This window comes from Echinops telfairi, unplaced genomic scaffold (assembly GCF_000313985.2).
Source record: "Echinops telfairi isolate 266 unplaced genomic scaffold, ASM31398v2 ScPeMD7_28;HRSCAF=97, whole genome shotgun sequence".
Classification (NCBI taxonomy): Eukaryota; Metazoa; Chordata; class Mammalia; order Afrosoricida; family Tenrecidae; genus Echinops; species Echinops telfairi.
In genome coordinates, this window is record NW_022103925.1 from 1841257 (window position 1) to 1855932 (window position 14676).

The window sequence follows — 14676 nt, forward strand, 5'->3', positions numbered from 1 at the left end:
TAAGGAATCCTACTTCGCGGAATTTCATTTATCACGGTAGGGTCTAGAACCGATTAACCGCGATAAACGAGGGTTCACTGTATTTACATATATACATACATGTGCACACATACAAGCGCACACAACCACGGAGCGCTAACACGCTCATGGAAAGGGGAATGACAAGATAATGGGATGGACCCTTATTTCTGAAGCCCGCCTGTGTGCACACACCCTCTCCCCGCTTATCAGCGCTCTGTTCAGTCAGCAGATGTAAGACTATGCTCGGCAAACATAAAATTCCAGGCTGGTCCTCCAAGTTCATCCAGATGTGGGACGCGGACAGTGGCAATTCCCCACTGTGAGTCAGGAGGAAGTGTCACCGCTCGGACTCGGCACTGCACAGGGCCCAGGGCTGCTGACGGGGGCACAGCAGAGGCTTAGAGCACAAACAAGGACGGGCCGGCAGTCTGTAGCCAAGGGCTTCTTTCCTCGGCACTCCGTCTTCACCCTCAGGACCGACTAAGACTGGGAAGGGAAGCTGTCGGCCAAGTTGCTACTCAGCCAAAGCGGACGTCCTGTAAGGCCTGCCCAGCACTACTCACCTCTCCAAACCCGCCTTTGCCTAGGACCCTGTAGTGTCTGAATGTGTTCTTCGTTACCGGCTGCCTAGCAGGAAAGGGAGAACAGGAAAGCTTCAGCTCTCGTGCAGGCACTGCGAGGCTGACACACACACGCCTGGCTCTGGTCTGGGCCTCCAGCATGCCCCCACCGGGTGACGGGCAAGCCCAGCAGCAGGGCAGGCGGCTGCCCGCTGGTGAAGCAGCTCTCTGTGCATCCCAGACAGCGTAGACCGGGTGTGACCGTCAGCTGACGACACCGGGGCTAGATGCACACGGTTCAGTCTTAAGGAGCTCTTCTTTAAGAACCTCATGCAGCTCTCCACCCGGCCGCAGGGAGGAGCATGGTGTGTGTGGGGGGGGGGGGGGGCGGGCAGGCTCTCCCTCTTTCAGCGTCGAAGGCCAGGGAGGAAGACGGCAAACACATGCATAGCACACTGCCCTGGGGGAAAGGGAGCTTCAAGATGCCTCCCCCTAACTGATCCCAAAGTCTCAAAACCTCCATGTGAACTTTAAACGACAACTCGCTCATCCCTAACAATCGCCACAAGGGCAGTCACTGTGTGCAGATGGGCCCAGCGTCAGCTATCAGCTCTGAGCCCCCAGCCTGCGCTCCAGGCACTGTGGGAAGCACGGCACACACACGTCCAGGTGGTGGGCAGGGTCTGCGGGTACAGGAGAGCTTCGAATCCCGTGGGTCTGAAGTGCCCAAGTTCATCCACACACAGATTTTGAGCAGGGAGGTTCTGGATGAACTGCACGTGACAACGCAAGTGATCTCTTGCGAATCTCATGTACTTCTCCCTGTGTCCGGGCAACGCAGTGAACCTGCAGTGACGCCACGGGACCCAGGCATGCGGGGAGCTAAGGAAGAGCGCAGCGTGGCAGGAGCAGGTGGGGTTGCTCAGTCTGCCCCATGGCTCCAGCAGATGCAGACACCTCACGCTTTTCTGTGAGACATTTCCGATCTGGAAGCGAAAACACCGCTCCCATGCACGTGCCCTGTCGTGAAAAGCACCCTAGACGTACAGAACGTGTGTCCACCAGCGGGGACCGCAGAAGCGTCTGGCCAACAGTCGCCATTGGTGAAGCCTGGGGAGTCGGAGCTCAACGCCCAACTGTGGGGCGGGCTGGGCCTGTTTCACAGCCCGGGGAGCTCTGGCTCAGAAACGTGAGGACGCTGCCTGGGGCCACAAGGCGGCGGACATCAGCAGTAAACTGGGGCTGAGGTTGCATAGCCTCCCGCAGGGCCGCGGGCACTCCTGGGGATGAAAGTCCCTGACTCATCAGGGCCACTTAGAGAGGGGAAGGGTGGGGCCCCCGAGAGATAGGGGTCAGTTACACAGGTTGTCCCTGGCTAAGGAGCCACTCGAGTTAGGACACGCCACACTCAGTAGTGCCTGGGATTGTGGCTGGTTTGTTCCCACAGCGCCTCCTCACGGGTGGTTTTGAACTGCCAGCCTTGCAGTGACTGCCCTACCCCCCACCCCCGTAACCTTCTGTAGCACGTCTGACAGGTGGGGTATAAAGCAGTCAGCGTGCACGACGAGAAGGCATCACTTGTTGCAGCGGATTTTAAATTCCACCTTACCTTTCACGCCATTTCCACTGCAAAAAACGACAAAAATAGGGGCTTTCTTGGTATTCTGCAAATGGCTCTCCACTTAAATAATTATGAACGGTTCTAGGGAAAACAGATGGGAGGCGATGACACGTGCATTCCGCTGCAAGGGGAAACGTGTCAGAGGGAACTGACTGAAGGCCACTGACAGCGCCGCAACACCAGCTTCACGCTCGTTTCCAGGGCGAGCAGGGCGGCTTCCCAGGGCATTCGTTCCACGGGGCCAGTTATGGGCTCTCTGCACATGTGGACGGGCCAGCAGGAGAGCTTAAGACCCACCAGGCCCGCAGGGAGAAAGCCGTGGCCGGCTGCTCCTGGGTGTACGTGTGGCCGCGGAGCCCCCAGCGAGCAATCTGCCCCGCCCTAGCGGTGCTCAGTCAGAATGGACTTCACGGTAATGAGTCTGGCTTCCTGTTTTTAGCCATGGACAAGAGGGCCTAGGGGTGTGGCGGTTAAATCGTTCTCCCGCTAACAGAACGATGATGGTTGGACCTTACCACCCACTGGCAGGAGAACGGGGCAGCTGGACAGACAGCAGCCTGGAAAGCACAGGGGCAGTTCTGCCTGTCCCACTAGCGGGTCACGTCACGTAGCAGCAGTGGGTTGGGCTGGGTTTGGGATCAGAGAAATGCAGGTACGGGTTGGTGTGGGGCAAAGGTCTGCTTCTGGACAAGTGAGTCCAGGAGGCTGAACCCCTGCGGCCAAGACCATGCGGACTCACCGCGACCCTGCAGGACAGGGGGAACTGCCCTCGGAGTGTTCGAGGCTGTCCATCTGCACAGAAGAAGATAGCCTCATATTTCTCCCACGTGTTCAAACCGCTGACCTTTCAGTGGGCAGCTCCTCCTGGAAAGACCTCAGGGAGCAGCGCATGGAGTCCCCGAGCCCCAGCCAGCTCCAGGACAGCAGGCACGTTTCTATTCCCCTGAGGCCTGGAAGAGTGTGGCCTCGGGCCAGCAGGGGTGGCCTGTTGTGGCCTGTATGGTCTCTGCTGTGACTGCAGACGAGAGGAGGCCCTGGCCGGGGAGGTGCACAGGGAAGCCAGCACCTGCAGGGCTGGGGGAGGTGTGACACCCCAAGGTCAGCTTGCACCTGCCAAGGAGGACACTTTGTGGGCCTAGGTCACCTCAGAAGCCCCCTGTCCCTCCACATCCACAGGGAGCTAAGGAATGTAGGGAACATGCTCTTACCCAGCTCCGAGTGCTCCTGCCCAGGAAAGACATTCTCCATGAGTCCTCTGCTAAACCCAGGTCATGGGGCCCTAGTGGCCCCGTGACCACCGCCAGGTGTGCGGTTTGAAACCATCTCCCGCTCTGTGGGAGAAAGACGAGGCTTTCTACTCCCATCAGGCTGCTTTCTTGGAACCCCCAGGGGCAGTTCTGCCCTGTCCTGTGAGGGCACTATGTATAAGGCAGCACCACCTTGGGGGTGGGGCGTGTCAGGGACACTGTTCTTGCGACCCCCCTACCCCCACTACTTGCCTCTGTCTCGTGAAGGCCACGGTCTTTATGCCAATGACCGCCTGCCAGCCCTCTGTCCCCAGCGTGGCCGCAGCCCGGGTGCAGGCTGACCACACACAGCTCACCGCGTGCACTCCTGGAAGGTCTCTTTGGACGGATCCACTTCCAGCATCTCTGTACATCTGCTCACAACGTCCTGGGGTATCTCGGGCAAGTGGCCAGTTGTCGTCTTCCTCCAGCACAAACAAAACGCACGACCATCAGCACTGCCGTCACCCGCCAGTCGCTACCCGCCCTACACTCGCTGCGGAGACCCAACCAGACACGGAGCACGAGGCACAGCCAGGGAGGCGGGTGGGAGAGCTGCCTGCACGCTCCCCGTCCACGGGTGGCGGTCTGTCTCTGTAGACCTCAGTCTACACCAGTGTTTCCCAAGGTGGGTGTTACGGCCTGCTGGGGAGCTCTGGGACAACCCAGGGATGGAGGATTCTAGAAGTTCATGCCTGTACTTTATCCTGGATTGTAGCCTAGAGGATCAAAGTCTTTCATTGCCAGGGGTGGATGCTCATTTTTGTTTCCCTGAAAAGGGGCAGTAGGCAGAATCAGATTGGGAGCCTCTGGTTCCAACTCAGAAAGACCCTTAGACGTGCGCATGCACGCTGGGGTCTGGTCCTCACATAGGTGGGGCAGAAAGACCCGGCGGCTGTGCAGGTGTGGGCCAACACCAGGGAACGGCCGGCTTCTCTTGGCCGGCTGACAGGTGAGCGGCATGTATCATATCCTCGTGTCACTGCTATATTGTCCGGACAACGAGGGGATGCTTTGGAATCAGGAAAAGAAGTCCTTCCACTTTCTTTTTCTAGAGCATTGTGACAGGCAATTCTGGGTCTCATATTTCCACACGAATTTCATCATCAGCTTAGTCGTTTGTAGCCATTCTGGGCAGCTGGGATTTTGATAGGGGTTGCTTTAAACTGCAGATTAACTTGAGGAGTATTGCCAATCCGTGAACACGGGATGCCTTTCCAAGTATGAAGGTCTTTAGGTCCTTATGATGCCGGTTTGCCTGCTTTCCGAATACCAGTAGTGCTCATCCATTGTTGAACTTGTCCTTAAGTGTGCTATTCCTTGTGATGCTTTGTGGGTAGGATCACTTCCTTTCATGGTGTATAGTGAGTCATTATCCTCTGATAGGCTCACTTTTCACATTTCTCCCCACTTACCTCCCACTGAGCCAATGGTCCTGCCTGAACTTAACCTGCTTGACCACTTACAAGTCTCTCCTTTGTCCGGTAGGCTCCAGCTTTAGTGAAAGGTTCTCCAACACACAAAGTTCTTTTCTGCCCCATAGTCTTTGCCCATGCTCCTCGCCGACTCCCCACTCCCACCCCTTTCCCAGAATGCTATGCTTGGCACTGCAAAAGACCAAGCTCCCCCTCCTCCTCCATCTCTCTAAAACGCTACCTTCTTGACCACCTTACCCAGGTCTCTCTCTTATTCCCCATCCTGGCCCCATTTCCATCCCCTTCTAGTGGCACTCCGCACGGCGTACACGGACGCTTCGTGAGACCCAGGAACCTAGTGCTATAGACACACAAAGTACATGAACCGGATGGATGGATGGATGGATGGATGGATGGATGGATGGATGGATGGATGGGTAGATGGACGGACGGGTGGATGGATGGATGGACGGACGGGTGGATGGATGTATGGACAGACAGGTGGATGGATGGATGGATGGACAGACGGATGGATGGATGGATGGACGGACGGGTGGATAGATGGATGGATGGATGGTGCCTTACTCTTAGGCGTGTAGGTGCGTGACCTTGCAGAGCTCCCTTGCTGGGGATGCAGAGGAAAGAACGGTTGTTACTATTGTTGATTTTTAAAGAAGAGCAGAGAGAAAAGTTACAGTGATTCTGCTAACAATGCCCTCGTCTAGGGGCACACGCAGGCCGGGCAGCCCTTCGAGGAGAGGAAGGACATGGCACGCTCTCTGGCCCAGCTGGCATAAGAGGAGGTGGAAAAGCTCTGAAATCTCACCCCCTTCCACTCGCCCATACGCGTCTCTCACTATTACCAAGCCTCAGATGCAGAGCCGCCTCGCCCTGGGCCTCTACACCCACCGAGACTGCTGCTCAAGTGTGTTCTGTCTGCTTGAAGACCTCCCTGGCTACACGTTACTTCTCCGGGGCGGGGGGCAGAGGACAAAAAATACCATGGGAACGAGACCGTTACTCTTCTCTCCCCTCACAGAGCGTCCCCGACAGAGCTGCTGGACGAGCAGAGCCCCGTGGTGGTGAAGCATTCAGCGGCTCACTGAAACGTCGGCCCTTGGAGCCCCCAGCCGACCTGCGGGAGACAGATGAGGCCTTCTGCCCCCACCAGGTGGACAGGCCCGAGAGCTCCACGGGGGTAGGGGGCTTCTGTCTGGTCCCGTAAGTGTGGTCGCTCTGCGGCAGAATGGACTGGAAGGGGGTGGTTTGGAGTTTTAATCGATGGCTGGGCGGAGCCAGGGAAGCTGCAGCACCTGCTCACTGTGGCCCCCACCGACGAGCTGCGTACCTGGGGCGGGCCCTTGCCCCTCTGCCTTACAGTCTTATAAAACAGGTATCTGCCCGTGGGCTGGGGGCGCAGTGGGGGTCGTCCTATATGTGCACAATGCGCTGAGCCTCACTGTCGCTACTGCGTGTTCTCACCCCACAGGCCCCCAAACAGGAAGTCCCGGGAGGGGAAGCACCGGAGACGGAGCTCCAGGCGCCTGGAGAGTCAGGAAGCAGGAGAACAAAGACCACTGATAGCGTTTAGGGGGAAAGGTCTTAATTTTTTTTTTTTTGGTCCAAAAGTCTAATTCTATATTCTGTTAAGAAGAAACAGGCAAACATTTAAATCCATAGAGTGTGTTTTCTAAGAGACCGGCCTGTGGGGTGAATGCGCCCACTTCAGCATGCGTGCCACATCACAGACCGTGACAAACAGGACGAGTCCATCTGCACGTCTGCCGGGACACACACCTTGTCCAAGAACGTGGCTACCACCCTCCGTCCACAGTCTCGCTGGTCTTCATCGATGGCCACCTCGTACTCTGCCTGAAGAGAGGGGAGAGCAGAGGCCTGTCAGGGATGCGTCTCGAGGCGCCGGTGCCTGCCAACCAGGGAGTCTCTCACTGCTCAGTCAAGCACCCAGAGCGCCTGACAATGTCTTCCCAGCCCGCTCCACGTGGTCAGTCTCTGCCAGGGAGAAACAGCCTCGGCGGTGAGGACTGTCCCCTGGCATGGACCACCCCTGGTGTGGACCGCGCCTGGCATAGACCGTCCCCCGGCATAGACTGTCCCCCAGTGTGGACTGTCCCCTGGTGTTGGCATCTCAGGGAGACAGGCTGCAGCTTGTGCTGGGTTGGCTTTTACTCCCTGAGACTCACTGGATTGGTGGGAGTTTTTGAGAGCTGACAGGCAGGGTCAAACCAGGGTGGTCCAGTGGCTACTCTGTGACCTAGTGCAAGACCATGGGGTCTTTTCTCCTCAGCGACCCCATGAGCTTCCCTCTATCTGCCTGTGCTCCAGGTGCCGAGCCCAGTGCCCTGGGGGGGTGGGGACAGAAGCACAGAGGGAATGGAACAGTGTTCTGGAAAATGCAAAGCGAAGAGACTGTGTGTGTGTGCGCGTGCGCGTGTGTGCGTGGGGGGTTCTACACGTCTCAAGCACACACACACATGCTCTTGTGACTGTGAGACTCGTGGCACACCCACCTACTTAATCATGTGTGCATTGTCAAGTCCAGAGTGCCTGGTGGTGCAGACGGTTAAGCAGAAAGTTGAGGGTTCGTATCCTACCTCCACCCCCCACCCCCCACCCACCACCATGCCGGATGCCTTGGAAACAGTGTACTTCTGAAAGGTCATGGTCACAGAGCTGGGTGGAGTGCCGTTCCAGTCTGAATCCCACGAGTGACAGGGAATCAGGATCAACCACTGACCAACTCTGGCCCCAGGATCTCACCCACTGTCTTTGTCACACGAAGCAGACCTGGGCCAGCCAAGCACACGGATGGGAAACCACCGCACTGTGCATCCGGCTGGTTGTACGGTGCTCCCAGTCTGCCCTGCGTCTCCAGCCACCGCCTGCCGCCACAGGCCATGCCTGTTCTGTGCGTCACACCTGGCTTCGTGTACACGGACCTCTCCTGGTTTAAAAGGCAGCGCTGCTCCCCCACCCCCCAAGTACACGTCTCAGGGGCTGTCTCTGCTCTCAGCTTGCACGTGCATGCCCACCTGCTGGTGAAGGGCCACCACCTCTGCTGAGCAGGCGGCACCCACATTGCCCAGAGGCTTTCAGTCCAGCTGGTGGAGGAGGGGGAGAGGGAGGGAACGTGATCAAATCCCCCGTGGCCACAATCTTCAAGATGGAGAAGGCCACTTGCCAGAGGGGCAGGGGCAGGGCTGCTACCGCAGTCACACGTGACGTGAGAAGTCCAACAGCGTCGTCCTCCCAGAACCCTTCCCAGGCCCGGCCCTGGGCCTCCCCCAGGCTGTGTGCGCCCCCCAACTGGGGCCTCTGCAAATGCAACCTGCGGTTTATGGACCCAGAGCAGCCAGCGGGGATGAAAGCAGCCTCTTTTCTTACTGGTCGTCAAAAGACACGTGGGTAAAAACCCAAACCCATTCGTGTCCAGCTGATTCTGACCTATAGGGACCCCAAGTGTCCCAGTGGGTCCTCGGGGCTGTCACCTTTGCCAGCGCAGACTGCCGCAGGGCTCTCCTGCAGGCGACCCGAGGGTTCGCACGCAGGCCTCAGACCACAGCCCCCAGGCTCCCCTCCCACACACAAGGGTCAACATTTGACATGTTCTGAACAGGCAGTTCCATCAGGGACCACGGCACCCCCGCCAGGTCTGTGCCCGAGTCTGCACTGGGGGGCCGAGATGCCCTCAGCAGTGGGCACAGTGGATGAGAGCATCGCTGGAATTTGGAGGGCAATGAAAGCATGATGCGAGGACAGGACACAGACGGTCTGGGGACCCAAGGACGCCGCGGACTTCCCAGAATGCGTCAAAGGGCCAGCGGGACTGCCGCTAGAAAGCCGGGTAGAGACACTGACTTTTGAGAGAGCTCGGGCCCCAGGGGACATCGCCGCCTGCTCTCTCCAACTCTACCCGGTGAGCACACGCATGAGGGCAACGCTTATTGGGACTGTGTGCTGACGTAATAATGTGTGTAGTGTGTTACTCTTATATTTGATATTAGCCCTGATACCTTTTTACCCAATTAGATGGCTTGATGTGTGTTTGCAGTAAATAAACCGAGCATTCAAAAATGTCAGAGATTGTTAAGTAATTACTGATCCGCCGCTCATGACAACAGTACTCTGAGCAAGCGGTCAAAGCCACAGTCGGCTAGACCTGGGAAAGGAGAGCGGCCGGCCTGCTCCTGGTGGGCCTGACTTCATGGGTCAAAGGTCTTAAAAGCAGAGCTGAGACTTTCCTGGGGAAGGAGAGACACCCGAAGGTAGGGCAGCTGCAGGCAGCCCCGACTTAGGAGAAAGGGGGGGGGGCTTTCTGCTTGAGTATACAGTGACCTCAGAAATATACAGGGGCGGCCGCCCACCCTGCCCTCGAGGGACACTCTGAGTTTGAGGGATTTGCTTGTGTGTTTGCCCTGCCTTCACCCAGCTTCACTCCTGCCTAGCGCTTCCGGGGGAAAGGGTGGGAGGCACCTTCCAGAAGGTTAAAGAAGCACAGGGTCTTAATTGGCTCCCAACCTTCCAGCAAGGGAAGGCTGCCTGCCCCTAAGTGACTCAGGAGACGCCTCTTGGGACCCGGCAGGAGCTGTCACACCATGCCCACCACTCGGCACCCTGTCAGGCAGGGCCTGGTGTCGGTGTCCGAGGGATCACCCCTGGAAAACAGCAGGGGCCGGGCGGCCGGGAGCTCACTTACCACGGCATCCAGGAACGCAACGCAGGCCTTCAGGTCCTCCTTGGTGCCGCAGAACTGCCGGAAGAGCAGCCTCCCGATGGGCTGCCTGTCGCACAGACTGCTGTAATCCTTCTCTGAGGAGGAAAGGGGACCAGGTCAGGTCCACCCAGGGCCACTCGCAGCCCAGTCTGGCCCCGCGGCCCCAGGGGTACCCGCAGCAGGCTCTGTGCTGGCTTGTTTGAACTGCCATTCTGCGGGCTAACTTGGGCGTTGGCAGGAACGTTCAAAAAAGCCCGTCAGGGCCAAAGAAGCTGCCAGACGGAGGCACTAAGGTACGTGAAGCCTGACCAGAACGGCCTGAAAGAGGTGCCCAGAGGCCAGCGTCCCCGAGCCGCCCTGACCTCTGGAGGAACTGAACAGACTCCTCTTTCCTGCCTTGGAGCGCCCCGCAGGGGCACGTCCTGCAACACCCCGGGCTGACAGACTCGGGACTTCCAGAGCTGTCCGTCTGTCTGGCCTCTCTTCTGTCCTGGGGGAAAGTGACAGGCACCACTATTGCTGTGGTGGGGCCCCAGCAAGTCGGCGCCAACCTATCGCGACCTCATGCCCAGTGGGCACCTGGTTCCGCACCACCCTCACAGCTGTTCCTGTGCCCGAGCTCCCTCTCTCGCCGCCCCTCCACTTTACCAAGCGTGGTATCCATCTCGGGGACGAGCTCACACCCACAGTCGGTGAGCTGCAGTGTGGCCGGCCTGCTGCTCCTCTTCCAGGGCAGCTGTCTGTCCTCACTCGTCCGTGGCACTTTTCCCCTGCCTTGCCAGCACAATTCAGAGGCCTGGGTCCCTCCTCGCTTTTCCTTATTCAATAGCCAACCTTCACACACATACGGGGTGACAGGAACATGTTCCCGTGGGTGACCCTGCTGGCATCTGAAACACAGGAGACGTTGCTTCCAGCCTCACAGCGACACGGTAGCCACCGCCTGTGGCACGCTGGCAGAAGAGGGCAGGGACTGCACTGATACTCCAAGTTTGGGGAAGTGCCCGTTTCAGGAAACGGCATGTCCCATTAGGCCTCTCCCTGAGTGCGGCTCTGAGAGCCCACCCACCGGTCCATGGATTCTGCGTGTCGGGGTACACGGTCTCGTGGGAAGGTCGTGAGTGGTCCTCGCAGTGAGTGCTCAGCTGCTGAACTCAAGGCTGGCAGCCGGGAGCCGGTTGGGCATCCGCTTTCACGAAGCTGGCAGTCAGGAAAAGCCCACGGGGCAGCTCGGTTACAGGCGGCAGCAAGGGACCGGGACTGGCTTCTGCAGTGCTTCTGGGTGGAGCTGAATCACCACCCTTCAGTGAGCAGAGGCGCACAAGCAAGGCTGTGTCACGAGGGGCAGAGCCACGTCTTATGCCCACAGTGGCTCCGTGAAGCTTCAGCAAGAAGCTCCGATGCTCTCAGGTACCTAGCGGGAACCCGTCTGTGCGTCTGTCCGACTGCTGGTTCGGGTGTGGCTGTGAGGCTGAGGCTGGAAGCGCTATCACTGGTACGTCCAGAGTGGCGGCAGGGCCACTCAGAGTGAAGAGGCTTCAGCGGAGCTTCCAGACTGGGAGCAGACTACGAAGGAGGAGGCAGGCGGCTGAGCCCTCACACATAGCTTTGCAAGACTGACGGGCACGCAAGGCCTGTGACGGGGGCAGAACTCTGTCAGAGACGGAGCCCAAGGGCTGGCCTCGACTAAACGTGACTGAGGAGGAGCTGCCTTCTCAACGTAGAGTCCACCATGGTGACCTGGATGGGCAGCCTGATGCAGGGCCTTCATTTGTCGATGGGGCAGACTCGAAACGAGGAGATCATCAGAACTGGGACAGCACCAAGGCAGAGTGGGATTTGCCAAAAACGCACTTCAAGATGTGTACCGCCCACCCCTCGGCGACTGTGAGCCTTTGGATCAGCAAAGGTAACAAACAGTTCACTACACCAGCAATGACACCCAGCCATTTACTCAAAGTGCCCCCAACGGCCGAGAGGACACGTGGATCCAGGGGGCTGGGGATGGATGGAAAGACATCGTCTCTAGTACATTCAGGAGACCAGTCCCCGGAGAAGGACATGAGCTTGGTCAAGTGGAGGGGCGGGGAAAGAGGGAGATCCTCAACGAGATGGACAGACGGATGGATGGACGGACACAGTGGCTGCAACAATGAGCTCAGACACAAGAACAATGGTGAGGCTGGCACAGGCTGGGCAGTGTTTCTCTGTGGTGCGTGGGTCGGAACTGATTCGATGGTACCTGACAGCAACACCTGAAGATTACACTCAGCAGGGGGCGCCAGTGCGGGGCCGCCCCGGCTTCCATTCCCAGGTGTGTATTCCCCCTCCTTCCATGCATGGGAAAGCGGAGCAATGAGGAAGACTGACAGACGAGGAGCGACAGGAGCACTCGAACTGGGTGTGGGCGAAGAATGCTGAAACACTCTGGACGGCTAGAAGCAACAGGCCCCTCTTGCGGGCAGTGAAACCAAGGGACACGTGCGCCGCAGGGGCACGGCTTTATTCGTGGAGAACTCCTGGTCTGCCCGCCTCTCCATCTCCCCTCGGACAAGGCTGCTTCACTCACTCATCACCTCACTGCACAAGGAGCAGAGCGTCTACTGTGGCCAGAACTGGGAAGGGGAGTCGGTGAACTTACGACGAGATGAGACGAGGTCTATGGATACTCTGTCTATCGTGCTCCCTGACCTCTCTGACACTACTGGCCATGCCCACCCTCCTGGAACCTTCTCCCTCTGTGGTGCCCTTGACCTCCCTCCTCCCCATACCTCAGGCCCATCTGGCTGTCCCTCCCTGGTCCACCTGGCCAGCTCATCCTTTCCATGTGAGCACCCGGGGCTTGGTACAGAATAATAAATAAACAATGGGAACAAAAGGTCAGCTAACAGATCTCACTACAGATAAATTAATGGACTGTACAGGCTGTCCTAGCTACCCCCAAAGAACGAGCTTTCGTGTGCAAATGCACCCAGAAAATTAGGGTTGTCTGGGACAGTGCAAACAGCCAAGAACTGCACATCGCGTTTTCACCTGTGTCGACACAGCCACGGGGCGACCCTCTTCACGCGGATGCTTCTGTGCTGTGTGCAAGACAGACCATCAACCCAATGGCAAGTGGTCCAAAGGAGGCGCACACAGCCAACGGTCGCAGCAACTGCTGCCTAGCCTCTCTGCCCACCGGGGAAATGCCAGAAGGCAAAGGGCAAGCATTTGGCAGGGACGTGGGGGCATGGGAACCTCAGACATTGCTGATGGGAATCACACTGGTGTGGCCATCAAGCAAATGGTTTGGTGATCGCTCAGGAAGCCCAACACCGAGCGCCCGGGTACAGCAGGCTGAACAGCGGGAGCCGACAGCACCAGCTCTGAGCCTCAGGAGGCCACAGGCTCCAACCCGGAGCTTCAACACAGAGAAAACCCAAATCAGCACCAACGTCACGGCACACAGAGGGAAGAATCCAGCTGCCACCAGTTTCACTCTCCTTGGGTCAGCACCAGCGCTTGGGGAAACCTCAGGAAGGAAATCCCACGGCCCGCTGGAGGTTTCCGAAGCACAGCCGTGGCTGCTGGTGAAGGTGAGCCTGCTGCAAGCTCGTCTTCCCATTGGCTCACGCACTAGGCCAGGGTGAAGGATGAGGGGAGGCGACGCCGTGCACTTCAGCTGTGGTGTGGGCAAAGACTACTGAATCCACAGCGATGGTGGATTGCCCAAAGAACAAACAAGTCCGTCTGGATCAAACGCACCCAACATGCTCCTTGGAAGCGAAGGTGACGAAACTCTGGCTCTCTCCCTTTGGACCCACCATCAGGAGAGCCCACCATGCTGGGTCAGAGAAAAACAGGGGAACCGCACAAGGGGCTCAGCCTGACGACCAGGAAGGTAGTGGAGGGCCAGTTAATGCTTCCAGCGGTGAGACGAGCACCCTGTGAGTCAGAGCCGACTTGATGGCAGCTAACAATGACCATCCCAGGAACCTGTCCCTGCTGTCCCTGCTACCACATTGGGGAGGGGTGGGGGTGGGGCTAGCCTGTACAGGTGGGGAGCATTAACAGGTAGGGAGACTATCCTAAACGTCTAGGTGGGTGCTCAATGCAGTCACACGTAGGCTCTGGAGATTAGGGGTGGAAACCGGCCACACACAGGAAAAGTGCTGTGCAGCTCAACACGGAGAAATGTCAAGACAGCTCTGAAGACCTGAGTCATCGATGTGGCCACAAGCCAAGGACAGCCGGCAGCCACCAAACCGGGAAAAAGCAGATCCCCACAGAGCGTCTGGAAGACACACAGCCCTGCCAACACTTTGAACTCACGGACTCTCTCTCCTCCCGTGAGTGTGCACTGCTCTTGTTTTCACCACCAAGGGAACTGAGAACAAGTGTCCACACAGAACCATGTACACGAATGCTCACCACGGGGACACGTCCCCAAATCCAAGCATCCAGAGGATGAGATCAGTCTGTTTGGCACTTGCCACTCGGCAACAACAAGTAGCAGAGCGTGATGGACGGACTCATGGTGCAGCGCGGACGAGCCCTGAAGCACTGCTCCCAGTGGAGGAGCCAGTCACCAAGGCACACCCTGGGCAGAGGACTCCCACAGACAGAGCCAGCGGAACGGCTGCTGGGGCATGAAATGGTCCAAAATTACTCTGTGAATATACTACTTTGAATTGAATTGGACGCTTTCAATAGGTGAACTGTAATGTATGTCAACTGCCCCTCAATACAACTGTCACTTAAAAGGGAGTTGAAAATTCCTTTAAAGGTAGTGGCTAGTCCTTGGAGGGGACTACCACCCTCTTCATACCACCTAGAGCTGATTTTGAGAGTGGAAAATGAAAATTTCCATAAAATAAATCTTTATGGAAATTTTTTAAAGGACTTTGAAAAATAATCTTGGGATACGGGCATCTTGCCTAAGCCCAACACAACCTCTGTACAGGAAAAAAAAATACTGTAAGACCAAAAATTAAAAACCAGAATTATACCAAGGGTCATAAGACCAAGGGTCATGTAACTGAGAGGAATTACTGAA

General features: G+C 57.5%; 1 protein-coding gene across 11 annotated transcripts in view; it reads right to left on the reverse strand.

The window, feature by feature from the left end:
* The window catches only part of GRK4 (G protein-coupled receptor kinase 4), a 32438-nt gene that overhangs the window by 15004 nt on the left and 2758 nt on the right, over nucleotides 1–14676 (reverse strand). The window contains exons 2-6 of one of the 11 annotated variants that reach the window (XM_013007824.3): nucleotides 9621–9733; nucleotides 6701–6775; nucleotides 3806–3909; nucleotides 2191–2283; nucleotides 585–648 (exon numbers count right to left, since the gene is read on the reverse strand). In XM_013007824.3, the coding sequence (XP_012863278.3) occupies nucleotides 585–648; nucleotides 2191–2283; nucleotides 3806–3909; nucleotides 6701–6775; nucleotides 9621–9733 (449 nt within the window). The other 10 variants (XM_045289516.1, XM_045289517.1, XM_045289518.1 and 7 more) reach the window with 10 other exon arrangements.